The 23,240-nt window shown below is 42.2% G+C and overlaps 1 protein-coding gene across 1 annotated transcript in view; it reads right to left on the bottom strand.

Moving 5' to 3' along the window:
* Positions 1-23,240, bottom strand: part of LOC306960258 (QRFP-like peptide receptor) — a 43,982-nt gene that overhangs the window by 5,786 nt on the left and 14,956 nt on the right. Inside the window, exon 2 of the mRNA XM_079552634.1 lies at positions 21,013-21,269. Coding sequence (XP_079408760.1) covers positions 21,013-21,269 — 257 coding nt within the window. The remainder of the gene's footprint in view (positions 1-21,012; positions 21,270-23,240) is intronic.

Below are 23,240 nucleotides of genomic sequence, written 5' to 3'. Positions count from 1 at the left end.
TTTTTGACACTGAAATACAGTTTGCATAATAATTTGGAACGCGGTGTATGGGCAAAGTTAACAGTGTTACAAATAGGCAGCATTGCTGTGGACAGTAGGCAGAGCAAACAGGCCCCAGTCTGTTGCTGTGAGCGCAGGCTCTGAGTCCACACAGCCCTGATAAAACAGAGCCCTGACACAGAGGAACAGACCAAAGCACAAACCTCTATTTATTTCACACATGCACATTGAGCTTTGGCTCCAGTTCAACAGAACTGTGACTCCTTCAGTTCTCGCAGCAAAGAAAGCCCCAGCCCCTCACACAAACGCCACTCCATCACAAGGGGAAGAAGCGATTATGAAAGCCTATCGCCTAAGAAGGTAGCAGAGAAGGGGAACTTGTATAGAGGAAGGAAGGAGCACACAGCAGGGCCCTTGTGGCTGTGGGGGCCCTACTTAACTTGCGTTGTCTGCGTGTAAGAAAAAGTGTCTCTGCATTAAGACACAATTGAAACAACGTGATATCCTGGATCCCGATGAATCCTGGATGGTCTGAATGGGGGCTGCCTGTAGCTAGTGTAGCACCGTTGAAACAAAACAAGAAAAGGACATCACAGGTGGTATTATTTTCACTATTTTCAGTTTGTGAAAGAAAAGGACTAAAACAAAAGTGCATTTTGTGTGAAACACAGCGGGAGCTTTCAACTTCACAGAAAAACACATTCAGTGTCATACGAACACGTCTCCAAAGCTTCTATACCCACGAGAGGTTAGGCGGTTCATGGCGGAGTCCATCATCACAGACATGCAGCCGCTGTCAGCTTTAGAAAGCCTGTCATCAAGAGTCCCATCACTAATGACAAGGTACGCTCATGTGCTTTATTTAGATGCTTTAACAATATGAATGAGTCATTCAGTGAGAAAAAAATCCACTTGTATAGAGCAATACTTTCTTACTGAACGAGAATCACAGGAATCTTGTGTCTTTCATGTACAAAACACTGACCTGGGAAACAATACGCATGATTTTCAAGATAAATGGGAGCTGAAATTGAATGTTGTTATTGAGGATAAGACATGAAAGGATACTGTATGTATTTGAAACTGTAATCCACGCCTTCATCACTACCCGGCTGGATTACTGTAATGCACTTCATTTTGGGATGAGTCAGTTATGTATTTCCCAACGGCGGCTTGTTCAAAATGCAGCCGCACGTCTTTTATCTGGCACACGGAAATTTGAGCACATCACCATATTTTATCTTCTCTTCACTGGCTGCCTATGTATTTTAGGATCCATTTTAAATTGCTTTTATTTGTTTTTAAATGTTTAAATGGTGCTGCCCCTTTGTACCTCTCTGAGCTCCTCAAACCTTATTCTCCTTCTCGGTCTCTTCGGTCGGCTGACTCGCTCCTCCTCAGCGTGCCAAGGACAAATGGGAAGCTCAGAGTGGACCGGGCTTTTGCAGTGGCAGGACCTAAGTTGTGGAATGACTTGCATTTGTACATAAGACAGGCACCGTCTGTACCTGTTTTTAAATCTCTTCTTAAAACTTGGCTTTTCAAGTTGGCCTTTGGTACAACCTAAGAAGTTGACATTTCAAAATCTGCTTTTAGTGTAATTTTAACTGTTTTAAATATGTTTTAAATATTTTAAGATATGTGTATTTTGTAGCACTTTGGTCAACCTGGTTGTTTTTAAAGTGTGTTATAGTTGCAGTTGCAGTATGTGTTTGATCAGCCACAAATGTATCAATAGCAACCTAAAAAAAACACTCACATATACTCTGTGATTGCCCAGGACTTAAGTATTGGCAGGATATTCAAGTCGTGATAGAGATTATATTGACTGTCAAAATCCCTATGATCAATGGAAATATAATATATGTAGAAAATCAAAATGAAGACTTTATATTCAGTTTAAGGACAAATATAAAACTGAATCATACTCTCTTTGCCCCTTGGCAGTGCAGGTGGGCAGGTTCTTCCTCAGGAGGAGAGCTTGTACTTTGTGTGATCTAAAAGTGGTGGAAGATGAGTTTTGTTTTGTATTGTTTGCGTTACTCTGATTTGCGAGAAATTGTGTTCCAACAGGTGCAACATGAGAACTCAGATGTGTTCTGAGGCAACTTCTTGAAAAGCACATTTTTGCTTTAGGCCACTATATCTCCAAAGCTGGGACTGAAGACAAATGAATGTATTTCCTCCTGTGTGATGTGGATGTTGTTCTGTTATGATTGATGTACAGTTTCTGTGAATTTATTTTGGCAGCCATCAGAATTCTGTTTTGAAATGTGTCTTGCAAGCTCATGAGGGCACAATAATAAAAATAAATCAAATCATAAATCAAACACATCAGTTGCTTTGAGGATTACGGAGGATGTGAGACGTTGTAAGAAGCTTCTGTACTCAAAGTATTTGATTTGTGTTTTACACAGTGAAGTCCCTCTCCTTTTGTGTGCGCCTCCATCATTACTATACAACACCACAGATAGTTTCCCTATAGCGGGTGGGCGTGTGGAGTAACAGCCCCACCCTGCTACAACAGTATCTGAATATATGAATGTAAAAAGTTTTTACACTTGAATGAACTTCGAATAAACTAAAAACAAAAAAAGAATGTGAATGAATGTTTCACTTAGTTCCATCTCTCTTATGTTTGCAGTAAATCTGATTTATATGAGATTAATAAACAAGTGTACACATGTGTTATTGTTTCATGTTAAATATTAACAATGTATAACAATATTGTTATACACTAAAAATGGTAGTTTTATATTATGTGTTGAATAAGGACTTTTCTTTCTTTTCAGCAGGAAAGCATCTGCCAAAGAGTTGGATAAGGCACATGCTGCAAAGGAGCTGAAGAAAACAATGGAAAAATCAAAGTGCAAATAATCAAAGCTTTTCAGACTGATGCAGAGGCCTTCACAGAATGAGAGGAGGCTGATGTCGCCTCAAGAAGATCCAGGCGTTGACGGACATTTTTCTCCAATATGGACGAACCCATGACTCAGTGACAGACAGGTGGAGTTTGAAGAGGTGGATGAGGAGGTTCAGATGATGAAGATGTACAGCATATTCTTTGTCACAGATGATCATTTTCGAGAGCGAGGACATGTGGACTCGACATCTGACTTTAGCATACTTGCCAACTCTCCCGATTCACGCGGGAGACTCACAGGGTGTCCGGGGTCTTAAAATGTCTTAAAAAGTCTAAAATTCAAGAATCCAAATTTAAGGCCTTAAAAAGTCAAAAATCGGCCTAATTGGTCCTAAATCCATGGTAAACTGGTCTTAAAAATTAACGTTAGATAGCCTTGTCTTCTTCTCCTTTCTCTCTTCCTCTCTTTTTTTGAAAACAACAGCGAAATTGCCTTGAAAAGTTTGTTTGAGCACAGGCTTTCTTTGATACTGTAGATCAACGCGCTCACCCGTAACACCAAAACAACAACAGTTTTCCATAAATAAACCACACATGCCTTCAAGTGCCACAACACCAGGTCTGATCTGTGTTTTAAGAAGACATTTCCATCGTGTGTCAATGTTTACCTCCTGATGATGCTCCTTGTGTAGCCACAGCTCAGTCCAAAAGAAAGAAGTGGATTTTACAGGGCGCAGAGCAACTTTCTTTTTTTCCAATTCAGCCGCTCCAAGAATCCTGCAGCTGTAGCGCAAATGTTCCAATACGCTACAGTTTTCTTGCAACTGCTTCATAACTCTGCAACTCCTCCGCAGCCGATATGACAGTTTCTGATCAATTAACTCCTTTACATTTCGTAACTTTGCGCATTCGAATGGTGCCAAACGCGAGGCTGCTGCCTCTCTGTCCCGCCCGCTCATCTTGGATCTGCAGTGAGTGGCTGCAGCAGCGGAGGGACAGTTTTATTTCTTTAATCTTTATTAAACATTGCGCGCTGCATCATGCATGTTACGCGTTTACAAGAGAACCTTCCGCAGGTCTGGGGAAAGCATGGGGAGGGGGCGGCACCACAACATCACAATGCGAGTCTGTCCCCCCTCCTGTCCTGCCCACTTTTTGCACCAGGTATGACACTGAAGATTGCAAGGAGCGCCACCCGTCTGCGCACTCATCTTCTCTACAGCCTGAGCTATGAACCACAAGATCTGGCCCACTGAGTACCCAGGGCCCAGAGCAGGGTAGGGGCCCTCAAAAATGCTGCAAAAAGCGTTCTGTATTGTACTTTCTATAGTTTCCTCATAATTGATGCTGAACTGAACAACCGGGCTAAAATAAAATAGTTGCTACACAGAATTTTGCACAAACAATAATGATTGATAAAATCTCAGGGCCCTGACACCCCTTTAAAAATGTGCCAAATGGTTCAGCCCACACATCGGTGTTCAGCACCGTGCGCTTCAGCTCAGCAGTGACTTTGATGAGGTGGACTCTGTAATGTAATGACACAGAGCTATGAGAAAAGACAGATATTAGTCTTGCCTCGCTCTTATGTGATTTTATTTAACACTGGCCTGTTCTAGCCGACCTTAGAGGAAACTTTCTTCTCATAAATGACACTTAAACATGAGGTGAGGCGAGTCCTGTCTCTGCCTGCTCTGAGAAGAGGATGGTGCAGAGTCAGAGCTCCTTCTCTCCTCGTTTTAACCTCTAAAGTTTCTCTTTCCTCATGTTTATTATAGTTGAGCCATCAGGCCAATACAGTGACAAAAGCCACAGGTCGCGCACGCTATTTTCGCCAAATTAATTATGCTAATTAGCCGCGTGCATTTGGATTCAGGCATTATAAATGCGCAGCTTTGGAGACGAGTCAACCTGGTTCTAGTGAAAGGTGGAGCTCGAGCCATTTAGCCTATTCCAACGTAACTTTTTACAACAGCAATTTACTGACAATACACTTCAAGGTATAGGCTTTAAATATGGTGAGAGACTAAATCAGACTGAAGCCCTTGAGTTTTTTGTTCAGGCCTGTGGGCCACAGAGACATCATATAGTATCATCATTTTTTGTAAAATAGCATTTTAATGCCTATTTTAAAGTCACAAATGTGTTATTCTCAGCACAAATATCCCATGTCCCTGGTGCAGCCCTCCTGTTTAATGTGGTCTGATAATAATCATTATGCTCTACCCAATGAAAGTAGAATATTCCAACCTAATCTAAATATTTATGTCACTACAGGATTACAGGTTATTCAATTTCTGTAACTGAAGCCAAATCACATGCAATTTCAAGTCAAACACTGACTTGAAACAAACAAACAAACAAACAAACAAATAAACAAACAAACCATGAACTAAGTACTCATTGGATTGGATATGTGTTTGTATATGAAGCACTTTTTTGGCCAACCCATTTTTCACTTAGTTAAGTTATATATAATAAAGTTATAATAGAATATAAATGAACTGCACTGTCAAACCACTAAACCACTGTTATGTGGTCAAAGAACATAGAATATGAAATGTGAATTTCATATGGGGGGGGGTCCAACCAAGATAGTTTGTACCCAGGGCCCAGAATTACAAAATTAAGGATTAAGGCTTGGACATTCACACTCAAATGCAGTTTAGTGTCTTATTAATGTTTTTGTAAGGCAGCTTCTGCACATTGTGTACAACATTGTGTTTATGTACAGAGATGGTGGTACACGTTTTGTATTTTAAGTTGATGATGCAGTAAATATTGCAAACTAAAAGTAATGCAGTGCAACTAAAACTACTTGTTTCATTGAAATAAAAAGTGTTCGCACACTTGGCAAAGAAATCTTGTTTCTTGGGCCGATACGCAGATGTAAAAAAAAAATCTCTCTATTTTTCACAACCCAATGTTGGCAAGTATGTTTTAGACGTTCTGAGAGGCAGAACGACTAAAGATGACCTCATACAGATGTCCATTGGCTGTTGGGGCAATAAAGAGTTGATTTGCAAATGTAATGAACACTAAAGAGGCCCTGCTCTCAGCCGGTGACAGAAGATTGCACCAGTGTTTTGAGGAACATGAAATAAAAGAATAATAAAGTTGCTTCATTACCATTCAGCACAAGAAGAATCGCTTATTGAGTTAGTTTTAATCTCTGCAATTGTATTTTTGATCGCCACGAAAAATGCCGAGGCTAGCAACAGTGTGCTAAAGCTAGCGGCAGGATGCTAATGCTAACGTCAACTAATCAAGACTGGGAAACTATAACTGGATCACTTAAGTAAATACAATACAATGTTCCACTGCTGCAGTGGTCAAGTGTTTTCCTATTTTAGTTTATGAAAACTGATCTGGCATAATATGATCAGATCACTTTATGTGAGTTAATATTAATGCTACCTAAAGCCTGCCATTTACCCAAGGAAATTTAGTGTGGAATAGCACAATGATCATTTTTTCTTGCAAACGAGATGTTACCATTTATCAATTACATAAGTTATTAAAATAATGTAATTTAAATGAAGATTGTACTGATGTGACTGTGGAGAAAAGAGGACCATTCACTTTTTCACTCAGAGAAAGACAAGACAGGAAAGTTTTTAATAAATTAGCTTTACTTAAAGGGGCTAGATGCAAGTTGGTAATTTTATGCTCACTACTGCCACCTCAGGTCTTATACGTAACTGCAGACTCTATATTAAGCTCGTGCATGACGGCACTTCGGACCCGAATTTACACCTTTCTGAGTGACAGTGCAGGATTTTAGAGGCAGTTGTGGTGAACAGGTCTGAGCTCATTCTACACATTAGGACATGGCTGGAACATGTAGGGGGAGGAAAATACTTAATTTTAACATTTTTAAACTCTGTATAGTCCCTTTAATCCTTCATATACAGGATTATGGCGAGAAATTTGGGAAAATTGGTCTAATATATCGGTCAAAATTACCGTCTGTGCATGTCAGCATCAGCCAACTAAAATCTCCATAAATCGGCACCGGCCTTAGAAAAACCCATATCGATCGACCTCCAGTTTAAACACACGACAGGCTTCACAGAGAACAGTGCGACGGCTCTGTGGAAGGAACTGCCCTCCTCTGTAACTGCTTTCATGCATAAATGCTACTTTAAAAGGAAAATGCATATCCTGAATGTTGGGACAATGTCAGCCATTTAAAGGAATAGGCCACCGTTTTTACATACTAAGATATGTTCTTACCTCACTTTAGACGTGTTAATATATCCCCGTCTGGTCTTTGTCCGTGCGCTCTGTCACGCAAACGGAGCACATACGCAGCCTCTCCCACATGTCATATAGCTCCGAAAAAGCTCACGATAGAAGCTACCAAGCTCTTCCACGTGTTCCCTATTTAAATAAAGTTACATGAAGGTTATTCATAAAGGTTATTGACGGAAGTGAGCGGGGGAAGTCTTTAGGAGTTACTGCGCGGACGTTTTACTCCTCGTATCATTACGCCTCACAATATAGTCCCCCTTTTTATTTGCTTATAAAATCGACATGTCACATTTCTGTGTAAATATACTTCGCATGAAAACACTTCATGTAACTTTATTTAAATAGGGAACACGTGGAAGAGCTTGGTAGCTTCTATCGTGAGCTTTTTCGGAGCTATGTGACATTTGGGAGAGGCTGCGTATGTGCTCCGTTTGCGTGACAGAGCGCACGGACAAAGACCAGACGGGGATATATTAACACGTCTAAAGTGAGGTAAGAACATATCTTAGTATGTAAAAACGGTGGCCTATTCCTTTAAGAAATGTAATTATGTCGTGATACGTTAAAGGTCTGTGAAGCTTTGTTGTTGAAACCTCATGTTCTTGTGGTGTTCAGGAACAGAACTGTTGAATTACATTTGTGGCACATTCTCTCTAAAAACCTACCTGTGTGCCAGTGCTGACCAAACTGGGAGCTGTGTTTCTATTATGTTTTAGTATTGTATTTGTGTGGACCCCATGAAGAATAGTCTTCACCAAGGTAAAGACTAATGGGGATCCAATAATAAACAATAATGTGTAAAACATTTTTGTTCACCTGTTACTTGTATTTGTGTTGGTTTATTTGGATTTCTCTATTTATTGGCCAAGTATTTATTTATAGCTTTCCTTTAAGTCCTGCCTGTATTTGTTGTATGTTTGTTGTGCCTGTGTACATTCTCCCACTTATTACTGATGAATATGGAATGTCCAATGTAATGCAGATTTTGTACATTTTGATTATTATTATTATGGAAATAAGGGAAATAGTGTCTTCTGATAGTGTATTTTTTAAATGTCCTTGCAGAACATACCACTTGGTCATATATAATGTAAAACAGTGATTCTCAACTGGTGGGTCGGGACTCAAACGTGGGTCGCGAGCCTGTAGAGAACCTTTTTTTTCAATATTTTCCATCTAACTACACAGAAACACACTGGAGTCTGTTAAAATTAATATTATTGGGTGGTTTTGATCATAATTTCAGTCTGTAAAGCAAATCTACGGCTTGTTCAATAAAAACATGTGTGGTAAATACAATATTTTATACGATATATAACAAATGACAGTTTTATTTGGGTCGCAGCTTGTCATTAAGGTAATGGCGGGTCTCGGAGCCGGACCAGTTTAGAACCACTGATGTAAAACATTGGCATTTGCAGAAAATGGTTCCTAACTTTAGGCTACAATGGTGAGGTTCGGCCCCCCTGGCAATGATGAAAATCGGCCCTCCATGACGCAAACTTGCCGACCCCTGCTGTACGTAGTCATACAGACTGTATTTCAATTTGAAAGTAACTTGGCCAACAGTAAACCCAAGATCATCCACGGAGGCCAGATACACGATGACTAAATCAGCTTTTTATAGAAGTACAGATGACAATCCATTTACACAGCGCTTTCACATGCTGAAATAAAGAGCTCTTTTGGAAAGTTTTCTGCCTGTGTTTTGTTTGGCTCTTCCGCTGCCGCATGACATTTCTCCACTTGGTAAAGCAGCTCTAATAACTCTGCTCTTTGGACCGACGCCGTCAGCAGTTCAGGGTCGCCGCCAATTATGAGCACGCTCCTGCGCTCGCTCCGGCACCAAAAAGGTCAAATCCTTTTGGGACTGAGTTAGCGCATATCGAGTTTTGTATCAAAGTCTGATTATTAAGGAAACAGATTTATTCCAACGATTATGGGAAGTGACAGGAATTCCCAGGAACGGGATTTTGACCTTTTTAGAAATGATTTTGCTGAGATGGAAGTAGAATGTACAGATCTTTAGGTAATTGGATGTGTTAAGCATGACATTCAGGAACGTTGACATTTTAAATGGTAAATGGACTCAACTTGTACAGCGCTTTTCTACCTGTATCAGGCCCAAAGCGCTTTACAGGAAGGAACACACTCATTCATGCACTAGTGTACGCAGACACTTGGCAGCACGGTAGCGCAGCGGTTAGTGCTCTTGCTTCACAGCTAGAAGGTCCAGGGTTCGATTCCCACCAGGACGGGGCCTTTCTGTGTGGAGTTTGCATGTCCTCCCCGTGTCTGCGTAGGTTTCCTCCGGGTACTCCGGTTTCCCCTACCACTAAAAACATGTACAATAGGCCAGGATGAATGATGTGTGTGAGTGAATGTCTGGTGGTGGTCAGAGGGTCCGTTGGCGCAGACGTGTGCAGTCGCGACAGAGCTTCTGACGGTCTCCCCCAGGGGAAACTGAAGCTACAAATGTAGTTTACCACCACCGAGTATGGAGTGAATGTACAATTGTGTCATGTAAAGCGCTTTGTGACTATATGTCTGTGAAAGGCGCTATAAAGATCTTCTTCTTCAGACACTGGAGGCAAGTAAGGTGAAGTGTCTTGCCCAAAGACACAACGACAGTGAGCATTTGTGGGAGTTGGGATTTGAACCGATGACCACCGACATTTTAAAGCCGCACTGCAGAAGGTTCAAGATTTAATGTTACCACGTCACAAGAGAAAATGGAGCCGAGAAATGAGACTGTAGACCAATGGGCGCCGGCTGTTCTGCTTTATGACCACGACACTGGGGGCTGCCATTGCTCCGCCATTGCTGTAGTACCTCCATATCGCCACTAGGCCCCATTGAAAAGCATTGGAGTTTAGACACCTTAAAAACAACTTTAACGCCTGGTTTCTATTTTTTCAACACTAGACTAGGCTAGATGTTCCTCCTGAGATAACGCTGGGTTAGTCACAATTTAAGAAACCAGGCTGGTTTTCGTAAGAAGAATTTTAGAAATCTCGTACTAATGAGGCTCGGACTGTTAGCATTGGAGCAGCGCGAGCTACACGTCACGCAAGGGCCGAGTCTACAGTGAAGATCCCGCCCTTATGCCCTTTTTAAGAACATGCTTCGTCAGAGCTGGGGAGGGGGAGTCTGTAAATCCTCCATGATTTCAGTCTATGCTGTAGACAGGACAGTAACACCAGCCATGAGCATCTCTATTAGCTGCTGACGCCTGATAGGAAATGTGGGCAGTTCCGTGGACATCCATTGTTTATTTCATCTATTTATGTATTTATTTGACAGGGATGTTGTAGTTCAACAAAGGGCTGTATCCACACGAAGACAAAACGCTTATAATTTCAGAAACTTTTTCTTCCATGCCTGTGTGAGGCGCTGTGGCGCTACCAAAGAATAGTAGACTATAGTAGAGTAAAGACTGTAGGTAGCGCATGCGCCATACAATTTCTGAGTAAAAACGAAAACCTGTTTGAAACTTCTCAGTTTACGATCCATGGAAGAATTTCCACTGAATTTATTCTTCAGGCGTGATGGGACTAAAGCAGAAATACTGTCAGTGACCGGAGTTTCGTTGTCAGTCCAAAAACACAGACTAACTCTGCCATGTTCTCCGTGTCGCTTGTGGCTCGCTGTGGGGCAGAGGAGTGGAGGATTGTGCTGTAAAAGTCATTATAAGGTTTGTAGATTATGGATAACAGACACCAAGCTGGTGCTGTGTTGTCATCGTTTTGAGATCTCTCCACTCTGGAATCTAGTTTGGAAAATGTTCGTTTACAGACCCCCAAAACTATGGTGTGGATGATACGCTGGATTGGTAAAATATTTTTTGCGTGTAGTGCCGAGCTTGACTTTGTGTGGAGAGGCTCATAGTTGAAACAAGCTTGTTGCTGATGCTGTGCAAAAAGACTGTATAGCTAGTGCTAATTTTCAACTCCATTTCCTGTTTTGGCCTTCCTACTCTACATTATATTCCTTATGTATATGCATATTCTTTCTAAGAATCTACCTACTGTATATACCACTGGCGCAGCCACAGTTGCCAGTGTTGACCAAACTCAGAGCAAACATGTTTTGGGAGAACAAAGGTTGTTAAATTGCTTGGACGTATATCATGAACTCGTGTCTCTCTCCGTTCCCTCTCGGCTCTGCCTCTGTTATTCATCTCACTCGTCACATTGTCACTCGCGCTGGGCCGACCTGAGCAGTCTGTATCCCTCCGGCTTGTCTGAGAAATGATTAAACCCACACAAGTGCTCTCCAGTGCGGGAGGATAAAAAAACAAAGCATTCAATAGTCTGTAGCGGTGACGTAACGTAAACTGTCTGACTGAGGCCGAGGCACGCGGCCTTATTTTGGGGCACGAAATGAAAAGAAGGTGATGACAGAGGGACGAGGATGTGTCTGAGCGTAAAGCCAGGACAACGTCAAAACGAGAGCAGTAAGAAGAAGAAGAAGAAGAAGAAGAAGATCTTTATTTATATAGCGCCTTTCACAGACATAGTCACAAAGCGCTTTACATGAGACAGTTGTACATTCACTCCACACTCGGTGGAAGAAGTAATGAAACTGAAGTTTTAAACTCTATCAAATCACTTGTTGAATGAGCCGTGTCGACAACCGAACTACGGGCCCCGCGAGGGCCGAGTCTACAGTGAAGATCCCACCCTTATGCCCTTTTTAGGAACATGCTCCCTCAGAGCAAACCGGAGTAAGAAACCACGCTCGAAGTGTTCCTTGTGAAAAAGGGCGTTTTTGAAAAGGCCTCCTGCAGCTTGGACCTGCGACATACCCACCGTTGCTTTGATTGGTTGATGCTGTCTTCACTACAACTACATATTTTTGAAAAAGCATGTAGTTTGGCAGACTAGACAAACTTAACGCAAGAGGTGAACTCTTCAAACTCAAATATGCTTTTACGTTCCACAACTTTACACTTTTGTAGAAAAAGGCACTGACCAAACGAGGACTTGTACAGTTGTTATTGATGGAGCCTCTGTGACTCTGGTGCTGTTTTGTTTCTGGATAAATACACTGTGTCTCAGGTGCAGATTTTTTATATGTTTGAATCACTAAAGCTTTCAAAACTAGCAGTTCATACTTGATGGTAGCAGGTTGGCTTTATATCCATAATCTTTGTAGTTTGATCGAGTGAAGTGGAGGTGGTCCCTTAATTCAAGTCTTGGGTCAAGTCCAAGTCGTGAAAGTCCAAGTCCCAAATAAGTCCAAATCAATTGGTCATGGGGTCAAGTCAAGTTGAAGCTTTTGTCAAGTCAAGTCACACTATAGTCGGCAAGTCACCTCAAGTCACACACGTCGGAGTCAGGCCGAACTTTCTCACTTGTTTTTAAAATCTGCTTGAAAATATAAAAATGTGCAAGTGCTTCCTTGAAATGTTGCACTTTTGAAAATGTAGGTTCAAACATGCCTTGCCTACAAAATCTAATGCATATGAATTCAAAGTTTAGCCAGCATATATTGTCACAAATCAAAGAACATCTATTTTGAAAGCTCCAGTCTGTGTACCAAATATACTAGGATAGCATTTAAAAACGGGGGGCCCTGTAATATTTTAATAATAATATTTAGCTTATTCTGACAGTTTCTGAGTCAGGGGTTCCCCATAACGCCCCAGCCCCTGTATGCTCGAATCCGCAGCTGTTCAAAGTACATTCTGCACAGTCTTCAGTCCTGCTGTAACAGGGCTCTGTGTGGCTGCGTAAAAAACAGTCACCAAATGTGGTACAAACTTGCACGTGTGTTTGTGCTCAGCTAAGAAAGAAAAGAGATTTGCACCGGCAGTCTGGTCACCCACAGCTACGACCGTTTTCCGGTCCTCGATATTCTCTGAAGTCTCTAACTCATCAGCTCTCCAGTCACTGCTGAAAGTGTTGTAATGCATACGAAGAAACGCTCATTTTCTACGGCCTTTCCCCCTGTATTGATTTGCCGCGCTGTGTCGGGAAACCGAAAAACATGTGGCTAATTACTATATGTAAACATAGATGCGCTGGTTTACGCAATGAATCCTGTTCTTTCATCGGTCAAACTCAAACCAGTCATGAATATAGTGTTCAGTAAGTCATTGGCCTCAATGTCATTGGCCGCAGTAATCTTCACTTTACTGTGCGGATGCCAAACTACTCCTGGTATTATTACGCCTTACAATATAGTCCCCCCTTTTATCCACTTAGAAAATCCACATTGTTTAATTTTGTGTAATTATACTTTGTAGTGTAACACTTCACGTAACCATATTTAAATAGGGAAAACGTGGAAGAGCTTGGTAGCTTCTATCTTGACCTGTTTTGGAGCTATAGAGGAGAGAGGGAGAGGCTAAATGCTAACGCCGTCTGCGCTGTGTTTATGTGATTGAAGGCATGGGGGAAGACCAGACAGGTCCTAAAGAACTCGTCAAAGCTAAGGTAAGAACATATCTCAGTATGTAAAAACGGTGGCCTATTCCTTTAAGTCTCAAGTCACAAAAGACAAGTCCTAAATCAAGTCAAGTCTTTCTGGAGCTGGTAAGTAAATCTCTGGTGGATAGAGCTCAGGGGCCAGGGCCCTTGTTGATGAGAGGGGCAGCGCTACATGTGCACTTTGATTGCTCTTTCTTTTGTATATTTATCAGTTTGGTACAAAAATATGCATACCCTGGCTGGAGAGATCATTTTAGAGAACCAGACTTTCAATGACAGTAATGTAAAATGTTCACCAAATGGGACTATGGTTTTACAATAGCTACAAATAACAGATGGTGAAAATAATAATACAACAAATGTGCGAAAAACAACTTTACTGGTTTGAATGTGGGCCACGTTGTAATGAATCTTGACTAGAGTTTCAGAGTTAAAAACAGAGGTAAGGATGAAAGGATGCAAAGGGTAAGTGGATAAATTTAGACCTTACCCGGAAGCCATCTGTTCCCAAGCACACTACCTCTCAAGTTGGAAAAAAAGAGTTCCTACAAACAAACAAGTAGTGTACTTATTTGGCTACTACATTTGTAACTATTCCTGAAGCGAGACAAACGATGGTGCATTCAGGGAGAGTGTGTGTTTCTGTACATGTTCAGCGCCTGATGGCGAATGAGCGGGATACAAGTACAATAGCTCAAATGACCCGGGGGAAGCCAGTGCTGTTATCGAGGGGGAACTCTGTTTCTGTCAGAGCTGTCTACACTTCCTATGACAGATGACACACTGCTTTGTGAGACTCCTGCAGCAATGGCCACAGTCGTCAGTCTGGAACCACCCAGAGGCCGTTCTACAAATGGACGTATCGGTCAAGAACTGCTTTCCTGAGCTCAAGTTCTTTGTCATTCTTTCTAATACGAGAACGATATATATAGTTATATATCATTATATATAGTAAGAGCTTACTTCACAACTTACAGAGATATAACCAGAACCGATGCCTACCTTCCTGGGGCCTTAAGCAAAATTTCACACATAGGGATTTTCCACCAAAGTGTTGGTTCTGGGCTGGTTCAGAGCTGGTTCTGGTGCCGGGTTGGTTCCATACTGACTTGGTTTTCCACCAAAATGAGAGCTGTGTCTATTGTCAGAGCTACGCTTTGGGAAGTCAACATCAAAAATGGATAGTAACATCTTACTACAGCCACTTCTGGTTATAAAATACAGAAAAATAAGTTTATGTTTCAGTCACAGCAGCCGTTAACGTTTTGATTTCTTCTTTCTAACTCTTGTTTTAGCTAAAGAGCATAAAGCAAAACAACAGTTTCCTCCACAGAGACTGTTTTGGCTTTATCCAGGAAGTTCTAAGCACAAACTAACTAATATTGATTGTTTGTTGGAGGAGAGAGCCACGCCCCCAGCTGCTGACATCACTGGTGCTCGTTTCTTGGTCCAGCTTTTAATTGGTTCCAAACGGGCACCAGATTTTGGAACCCAGAGCCAGCGTTTTTTCAGTGAAAAACGAAAGAACCGGTTCTGAAACTGGAACTGGCCAAGAACCAGCTTGGTGGAAAAGGGCTCTCAGGGGCCACACAGTACACATGCGAAGGCCAAGCGACAGAGGGTCCACTCATGGACTGTCAAAAGAAGGACCCCTGCTCCACTGTTTGAGAACCACAAGCCTATTCACATCACTGTCACGCTGGTGTTAAGAACCGGTGAAATTATAGACATGCCGTCCCTACAAACGCATACGTAATATGTAGCTGAGCCGGATTGCACAGAGCACGCACACCACGCTGAAGATTCCTGATTGGTTACTTTCACTTAAGGGCATTTTCACACAGGCAGTCGTGAGGTCGACTTAAAGGTCAGCCCGACAGCGGCACTTTAGGGTCAGTGTGAATCGAGCCACAGCACTTTAAGCCGGTCTAAACAGCCGCTCTGACTGGAGCTGATCTCAGAGCGGGTGTGGTGTGAATGTGGCCGACCTCTGGTGAACAATTCTCACTTTGATGTCTCTTTTTTGCATGAAGAAAGAATGACTACTCGCTGACTGAGGATTATTGCTCTGACGAGGTAAAATGGATCAACTTTAAATCATCAGGTACGCCTCTCTTTTCCATCTTTCCCTTCCTCCTGCTGCAGTGAAACTATCCTCTCCGTGTGCTGATTACATGTGTGTAAACAGCCTTACACGCTCTCTCTGTAAACACTAGCTGTAACACTTGTTTTTGGACCAGTCCTCGCATCGGGACTTTTCGCTGCCGCCACATGATGAAGTGGGGAAGCTGCCGTGTGTTTATGGAGTTTTAATGAGGCTAAACAGACGTAAGGACGAGATGGTTTTCAATGCTGCGGGTGAATCCATGTTTACACCACGGTTCACATCTGTCCGGGTCCAACTATTGTTAACTTTAGGACAAAACTCAGGACATAAACAACTCCTTTGTGGTCTCATATCATTGTGCTGAGGCTAAATGCACTGTTAGGTAGTCTGCTGTTTAATAGTCTGCTGTTTAAATTATGTTTTGGAGCTGTTGACTGCCGTCTATAGAGTAAACGTTTCTGCAATAATGCTCTGGGAATAAGAGTTGCAGTGGCGGCTGGTCCATTATGGGCGGTGGGGCCTATCAATTTTGCAAATAAAATAAAAAGGTGTTTTTTACACTGAGGGAGGGGGAGCGGAGGTGAAGGAGCGTGTCAGTTTGTCTGCCTGGTTCACCTTGTGCTGTAACAGCATCATAAATGTGCAGCATCTAACCAATGGCGCTCTTATATGGTATAAAAACGTCACCAAATATCATTAATTCAACCAATCAGAGATGCGCAATAATAATTCCCCGATGGGCGCTTGGCCTCAGCGCCCATCGGGGAATTAATAGGTGAAAGACGAGGAAGCGTCTCCAGTAAACAAACGCGAGTAGCTCGTTGTTGGAGCAGCTCTGAGCTCACGGACGATCGGAGGAAAAACTTCTCATTTGAGAGACGGAGAAGCTTCGTGTTGTTCCCTGAGAGGAGGTGAAAGGATTTAGTCAAACTAATGGACTTGGAACAACTTTCTTCAGTCAGACGTCACGTCTAAACGGACTTTCCTGGAGGTAGCATGACGATGCTAACTAGCTCGTCTGCTTTAGCTACTGCTTGTTTATCATACACTTTGGGACAACCCTTGCTGACTTGGACAGACAGTTCTGTCCCAGGACGTGGACATTTGATGGAGAGAAGATTCAGGACCGTGAGGGGAGCGTCATTCATTCACTGAGGGAAACAGAGGTGGAGCTCCAGGTGCTAAGGAGGAGGAGGAGGAGGAGGAGGAGGAGGAGGAGGAGGAGGACTCTCTTCTATACGTGAGCTGCACATTATTTCTGAGCGGATCATTTGTCTGACGGTTTATACAGGTTTAAACCTGTGGCTCTGACGCTCATAATGAAATCACAGCAGGTCTGGGACTAAAACTGTACATGAAATCAAAGAGGAAACACCTCCTGCCTTTGTTCTGGTTCTGTGGTACAAAACACATATCAGTGGTGCACAAAACAAATATGTATAGTGACTATCGTTACGCTTTAGTCAGATTTTGTTGTTGTTGTTGTTGAATAAAACTAAACAATAAGTTTTGAATATATTCTACATAAAATAATAATATTAAATGCCCCAAAGATAACTTTAACTTTTTAAGTTAAAAACAATGTTTATAAGTATCTTCTAAAATATAATTGGAGGTAGGTAGAGGTAACAGCCCCCCCTGGTTTTCACATCACCAGCCGCCACTGTAGAGTTGTCTGTATTGCTGTTGTTCCGTGGGTATTTGCTGATATGTGGTTACATGCTTCTTATTAGTCTGACAAGTGGCGGTAAATGTGTTTAGTAGATCTGATCATAAAAAAATAAAAACCCAAACACATAAAACGGCCTAAAAGTGGGGACCTCTGTTTGGCTTCAAAACATCAATATAAAAATGAGTCAGACTTTTGAACAGCGCTTTTATATAAACGGATCACAAATATTGGGCTCCTCGAATGCTGTGAACCAAATAACTGTTACTGTTGTGTCGAGTCAGTGTGTGTGTGTGTGTGCGTGTGCGTGTGCGTGTGCGTCTGTGTGTGTGTGTGTGTGTGTGTGTGTGTGTGTGGACATACCCTGTGTGTTATGGCTTGGCCTTTCTTATCAGTGTGCTCTGTAACTGTCTGCCCTCTCCCCCTCTCCTCTCGGGGGCCAATCTGCTTTCCCCTTCTCAGAGTCTCATTGACCCCTGGATCGCCGGTGTCATGACCGGGCTTTATTACGCTCCATCTCTGCAGCCCGGCAGCATAGAAAAGCAACAAACGCAGGAGATTGTGCTACATACATATCCGGGCCGAGATGAGTTCCATCCATCCATGAAATTACAGTACCAACCTGCTTATTTGCAGTGGGGCGGTAACATAAAAACAATACACAAAACTATACATAAAGAGAAGGTTGGAACTGTGACAGATTCACCACAGCTGATCCATCTCAAAGGTCTACGACAGTGAGGGCTGGACTGGCAGAAAAAAAAAAATCCCAAGGGCCAGTCTGTTTTTTCCATGTGAGGACCATCTGCTTTTGGGAGGATCATGTAACTGAATCCAGAAGGAGACATAATTTATTTAGGCTTTGGATTGGGATGAGAAAAGTCAGGCCGCGCAAGCGAGGTCATTTCAGGGTAATTTTGATTTTTTTTTTTTATTGGGCGAATAAAAACAGGACACTGGTCATCCTTATATTGTTTTTAAGTCCATTGTGAATATTTAAAATGAGGCACCGCTATTCCGACAATAGATCCTTAAGGCTAGGGCCAAGGTAAGGTTAGGGTTAGTTCATAAACTCCACTATCCTTAAGGTTAGGGCTAAGGTAAGGTTAGGGTCAGTTTGTAAACTCCACTGTCCTTAAGGTTAGGGCTAAGGTGAGGTTAGGGTTAGTTTGTAAACTCCACTATCCTTAAGGCGAGACACGGCAGGTGAAAGTATTGATTTTTCACGTAGTGGTCGAAGTGGAGATTTTTTATCTATTTTCCTCCCTTTACATCTTAGTTTTCATGTCAGAGTATAAAAATAACAAAAATCACCCCGCATGATGTTTATTTTATGATATTTTGTCCGCCTGCGAGGTGGGGGCAACCCGGAAGTAGCTGCTGCGTAAAAAGTCCGTCTTTCAAGCGGGTTTTCATTCATAAATATTGACAAATTTTACACCCACGTGTCCTGCTAAGGGTCCCCGTGATGACGCTTTCACCCAAATATGGTATTATTCCTCCTATGAGAGGCCCGGTGCGGAAAAGTCGGCGAACGGGCCGCGCATGCGCATTTGTTAGAAAACTTCAGCGCTGGTGTTCACAGAATGAAAAAAAGCCGCACTCGGGCAACGAGGAAACCCTTATAGAAGCTCCAACAGACTCCAAACTTTCCAGAGACCTAACAATATTTTGAAGGTTTTTTCAGACAGTTTTTTTAATATCTAATTCCTAGCCTGATTTATTCAACTTTGAAACCAAAAAAACAGGCGGAATTTGAGTTTTTACAGATTTTTTCACTGATGATTAGTTTATTGAAAAACTAAACAAAATATCCAAAATCCCCTCTGAAAAAATCTTAGTTACTAATATGTCAATAAAATAAAACCATAAATTTTAATCTGGCTCAATTCATTATTTTGATTTTGTTGCCCAAAATATAGACAATTTTGGCCACTTTAATGCTCAAAATGCCTTATTTTTATGTGAAAACATAAAATGACAGAAAAAGTGCAATACATTTTTTCCTCATATTTATATCTGTGATGTTCAGCAAAAGTTTCAAATTGATATCTCTACATTTATTTTTTTCCCCTATTCACCTGCAGTGTCTCGCCTTAAGGTTAGGGCTAAGGTGAGGTTAGGGTTAGTTTGTAAACTCCACTATCCTTAAGGTTAGGGCTAAGGTGAGGTTAGGGTTCGTTTAAAAACTCCACTATCCTTAAGGTCAGGGCTAAGGTGAGGTTAGGGTTCGTTTAAAAACTCCACTATCCTTAAGGTCAGGGCTAAGGTGAGGTTAGGGTTCGTTTAAAAACTCCACTATCCTTAAGGTCAGGGCTAAGGTAAGGTTAGTCCTTTTCCTAATGGGGTAATTTTGATTATCAGTAAACATACCAGCGACACAAACTGCCATTAATGTTTTATCAAAATGATTGTAGCAACCAAATAAAGTGACCAAAATAACAATATAAACTTTAAATTATGATTCATACCTGAGAAAGATCCTTCTCTGCTATTTCATAATGACTGTCCTTTTAAAACAGTCCCAAACTACACAGGAATCTTTGCTCCTTGAGCCGTAAAGCTCCTGCTCCAAACCCCATAGTAACTACATATGAAAAGTGAAGGCAGCTACAGTACGGCCAAGTGTGATATTTCACAGTATTTATATACTTTTCTGTGGTTTCTTTATGTACATGTCATAAGATGATGTTTAATGTCCATTAGATACATATTTGTGAATCAGACACATGATAGCCAAAACTTGAACGTGATTTAGCATGTAACTCGGAGGACACTTTTTAAAAAATTATCTAAAGGTCTGTACATTTATTAATGATTTCTAACTAGGCTTGGGCGTCCCCTTAATGTGGACGATGGGTTGACAACAGCTGAAAACATCTGAATCGTTCATAATTTGAGATGTTTGGTGGCTAATGCTAACGGCTAGAGGAAATATACATTGAGGAGGCTAATGGAATCTGAAAAGTACACCGGAGTAGCTTCTTTGCTAAGTGTTCGAATGCATAAGGATTAAATGACACTCCTCCTTTTTATGTCTATGATCGTTCCGATAAGTTTCCAGTGATTTATTTTTTAAATTTTTTGCCCATTTCTCAAAGAACATGAATGAAAACACAACACAGCCTATTGAATCCAGATTATTGAGATCAGTAAAGCATCTAGCACCATACCGACACATGGAGGTGTTTCGCTGGCTCCAGCAGAATAAAATGAAGGTCCTGTTAGTGTCCGTCTCAGTCTCCTGACCTCAATATCATTGAACCACAGTGGGGAGATCCCAAACGTGCAGTTCATGCAAAACAGCCCAGGAATTAACAAGAACTGGAGGCTTTTTGCCAAGAAGAATGGGCCACTTTACCATCAGAAAAACCTCATCCACAACTACCACAAAAGAATCCAAACGGTCATTGATGCTGAAGGGTGTTTTCATTCATATTCTTATGAATAAAAAAAAATATATAAAAAAATCCACCAGGGTGTGTAAACTTATTGGCACAACTGTATATTGCCATCATGCCATTTTTCTTTTATATCATTTGAATCCATATTGCCCTGCCCAACTAACCATCAGTCCAAGTTAGAATGTATGTATTACTTCTTACTACTTCCTAAAAGACCACAGTGCACATACGTATATATTCCATGCAGTTGGACGGTGCCCAGAATCTCAGTGGCCACTCACCCCTGCTTAAGGCGCTGCTCGGGCCACTCCTCGTGGCACACCAGTATGGCGAAGGTCTCGAAGTTGATCTCCCGGCGGCGGTTCATGACGGCCAGCGGGGCGCACATGAGCGAGGACACGGCCCACACCACGGCCACGGTGAGCAGGATGCGGCGCCGCGTGAACATGGAGCGTGCACGGAGGGGGGAGCGCACGCTGAAGTACCTGTTCACGCTGATCACGGTTAGGGTCAGGACGCTGGCCGACACTGAGATGGCCTGGAGAGAGGAGGGAAGGCTGGGTTAGTGCGACAGAACCCTCCGACACCACTCACAAAAAAGGTCACACTTATCGTAGTAGCCAATAGGGTCACACACATGCTCAGTTACCCCAGAACACTGATTTAGCTGATCATAAAGTCAATCAGGAAACATATATGTTATAACACATTGCACTGTGCATAAGATTCATTCATTTCAACCTGAAAAGACTCACAGAAATGGAATGACGGTGTGAGTGTTTGATTAACGAACATGAATCATTATTGGGGCTCAGACTGAACGAACGATATGGAATGCATGGCTTTGACGAATGATAGCCATGATCTTCCCCCGGAGCCTTGAGCCTGGTGGTGGTGGTGGAGGAGACCTGGGTTGGCCACTTGATGAGCGGAGCCAAGGAGGAGCCAGGCGGAGAAAGGGGTGGAGGAGGGTCTTAGGACGGCTGGCAAACAACTGAGTGATTGACCAGGGAGTTTAAAAAGGGGATCCTGAGCGATGAACGGCTGGTGAGGGGATGAGCAGCTGCGGTGATTGGCTGTTGTGAAGGTGCGGCTTGAGCGGGGTCCGTGATTGGATGATTGGAGTGCGCTGCCGGTGATGAATGAATGCAGCTGGTAGGTCTTCCAGGTTGAATTTGCGCATAAGCTCCATTTGAAATTACACATGCAGCCTACTATAGCCTACACTAAAACACTCCACTAAACAGAGAGCCCGCTCAAGAACCCCCCCTTCTCACAATATAGTTCCCACGTCCCTGGGTGGGGCAACATCTACGCCACCGAGAAGGTTAGCGCCCCCTTTGGGTAAAAAAACAGCAGATCTTTTCCATCGACCATTGGCAGAGATGGTCTGAGAACTTCTGATTTACATATGAAAGATGTTTTATCTTGCTGATATTTATCACATGCGGAAAGGAAGCCATGGAAGTGACCTGTTGCTTCAGATATTTCATTCAGAGAAGATGGTTAATGTAAACCCACTGTGATCATGACATGTCAAAGATATTTGCTTGCATAATTTTTTCACTGGTTGCTTTATAATGTCATTACAGTCTGTCCCTTTTATATTGTCATTCAATTAAATGTCTGCAGCCTATGATGTAGTTTTGATACTTATGATTCGGACTCAGCAAAAGTTCCTGGGTGTTGCTCGCATCAATATTCACCAGACTAAGACTTTTTCTGACTTTCATTCAAGCAAGGAATATTCAATAAAACATTTCATTATCTGTGTAACAGCTTTTGGCACCTACAGGCTGGTATGCAACAACTGTTTTACATTGGGATGACTGAGAGACACCTTCAGGAAATATTGGCAGAGCATAAGCACGGTATTCGCACTGCTAACCCCAATTACCCAGTGGCCAGACTTTTGATTTTGGCTGGTGTCCAAATACATGGAATTAATCGTATACCAGATCCTATACGAAAAGGTAATCATTTGAAACATAATACCTGCTGCATTTACACGCTGTAAGCCACAAAATATCTGGGACTTGTTTACACTGTACTATTATCATTTGGATAGTTTTCCAGGTTGTAAATTCTACTGCCATCTGTATGTCATTATTTATCACAATATAAATACTATTTGTTTTTTATTTTCAGCTATTCTCCAGGTTTCTTTTTGTCAGTAGCTGTCAGTAGTAAACCCTGCTCTGTACCTCACCTGCGGGACATGTGAGAGGTGCGTTGGGACAGGTGAGGGGTGTTTTGGGACAGGTGAGAGGTGCGTTGGGAGGGGTGTGTTGGGACAGGTGAGGGGTGCGTTGGGACAGGTGGGGGGTGCGTTGGGACAGGTGAAGGGTGTGCTGAGACAGGTGAAATTAACAATCGATTTTTCAGACGATGCTGACACAGGAATAACATGCAAAGCCCACACAGAAAGGCCCAGTCCGGCCTGGAGATCAAACCCAGGAGCTTCTTGTTTTGAGCACAAACCGCTGCGCATGAAACTTAACTTCCATAA

The sequence above is a fragment of the Gobius niger genome (assembly GCF_951799975.1).
Source record: "Gobius niger genome assembly, chromosome: 3".
NCBI classification, from domain to species: domain Eukaryota; kingdom Metazoa; phylum Chordata; class Actinopteri; order Gobiiformes; family Gobiidae; genus Gobius; species Gobius niger.
Note: the sequence above shows the minus strand (reverse complement) of the source record. Positions and strands in the feature narration are given on the sequence as shown.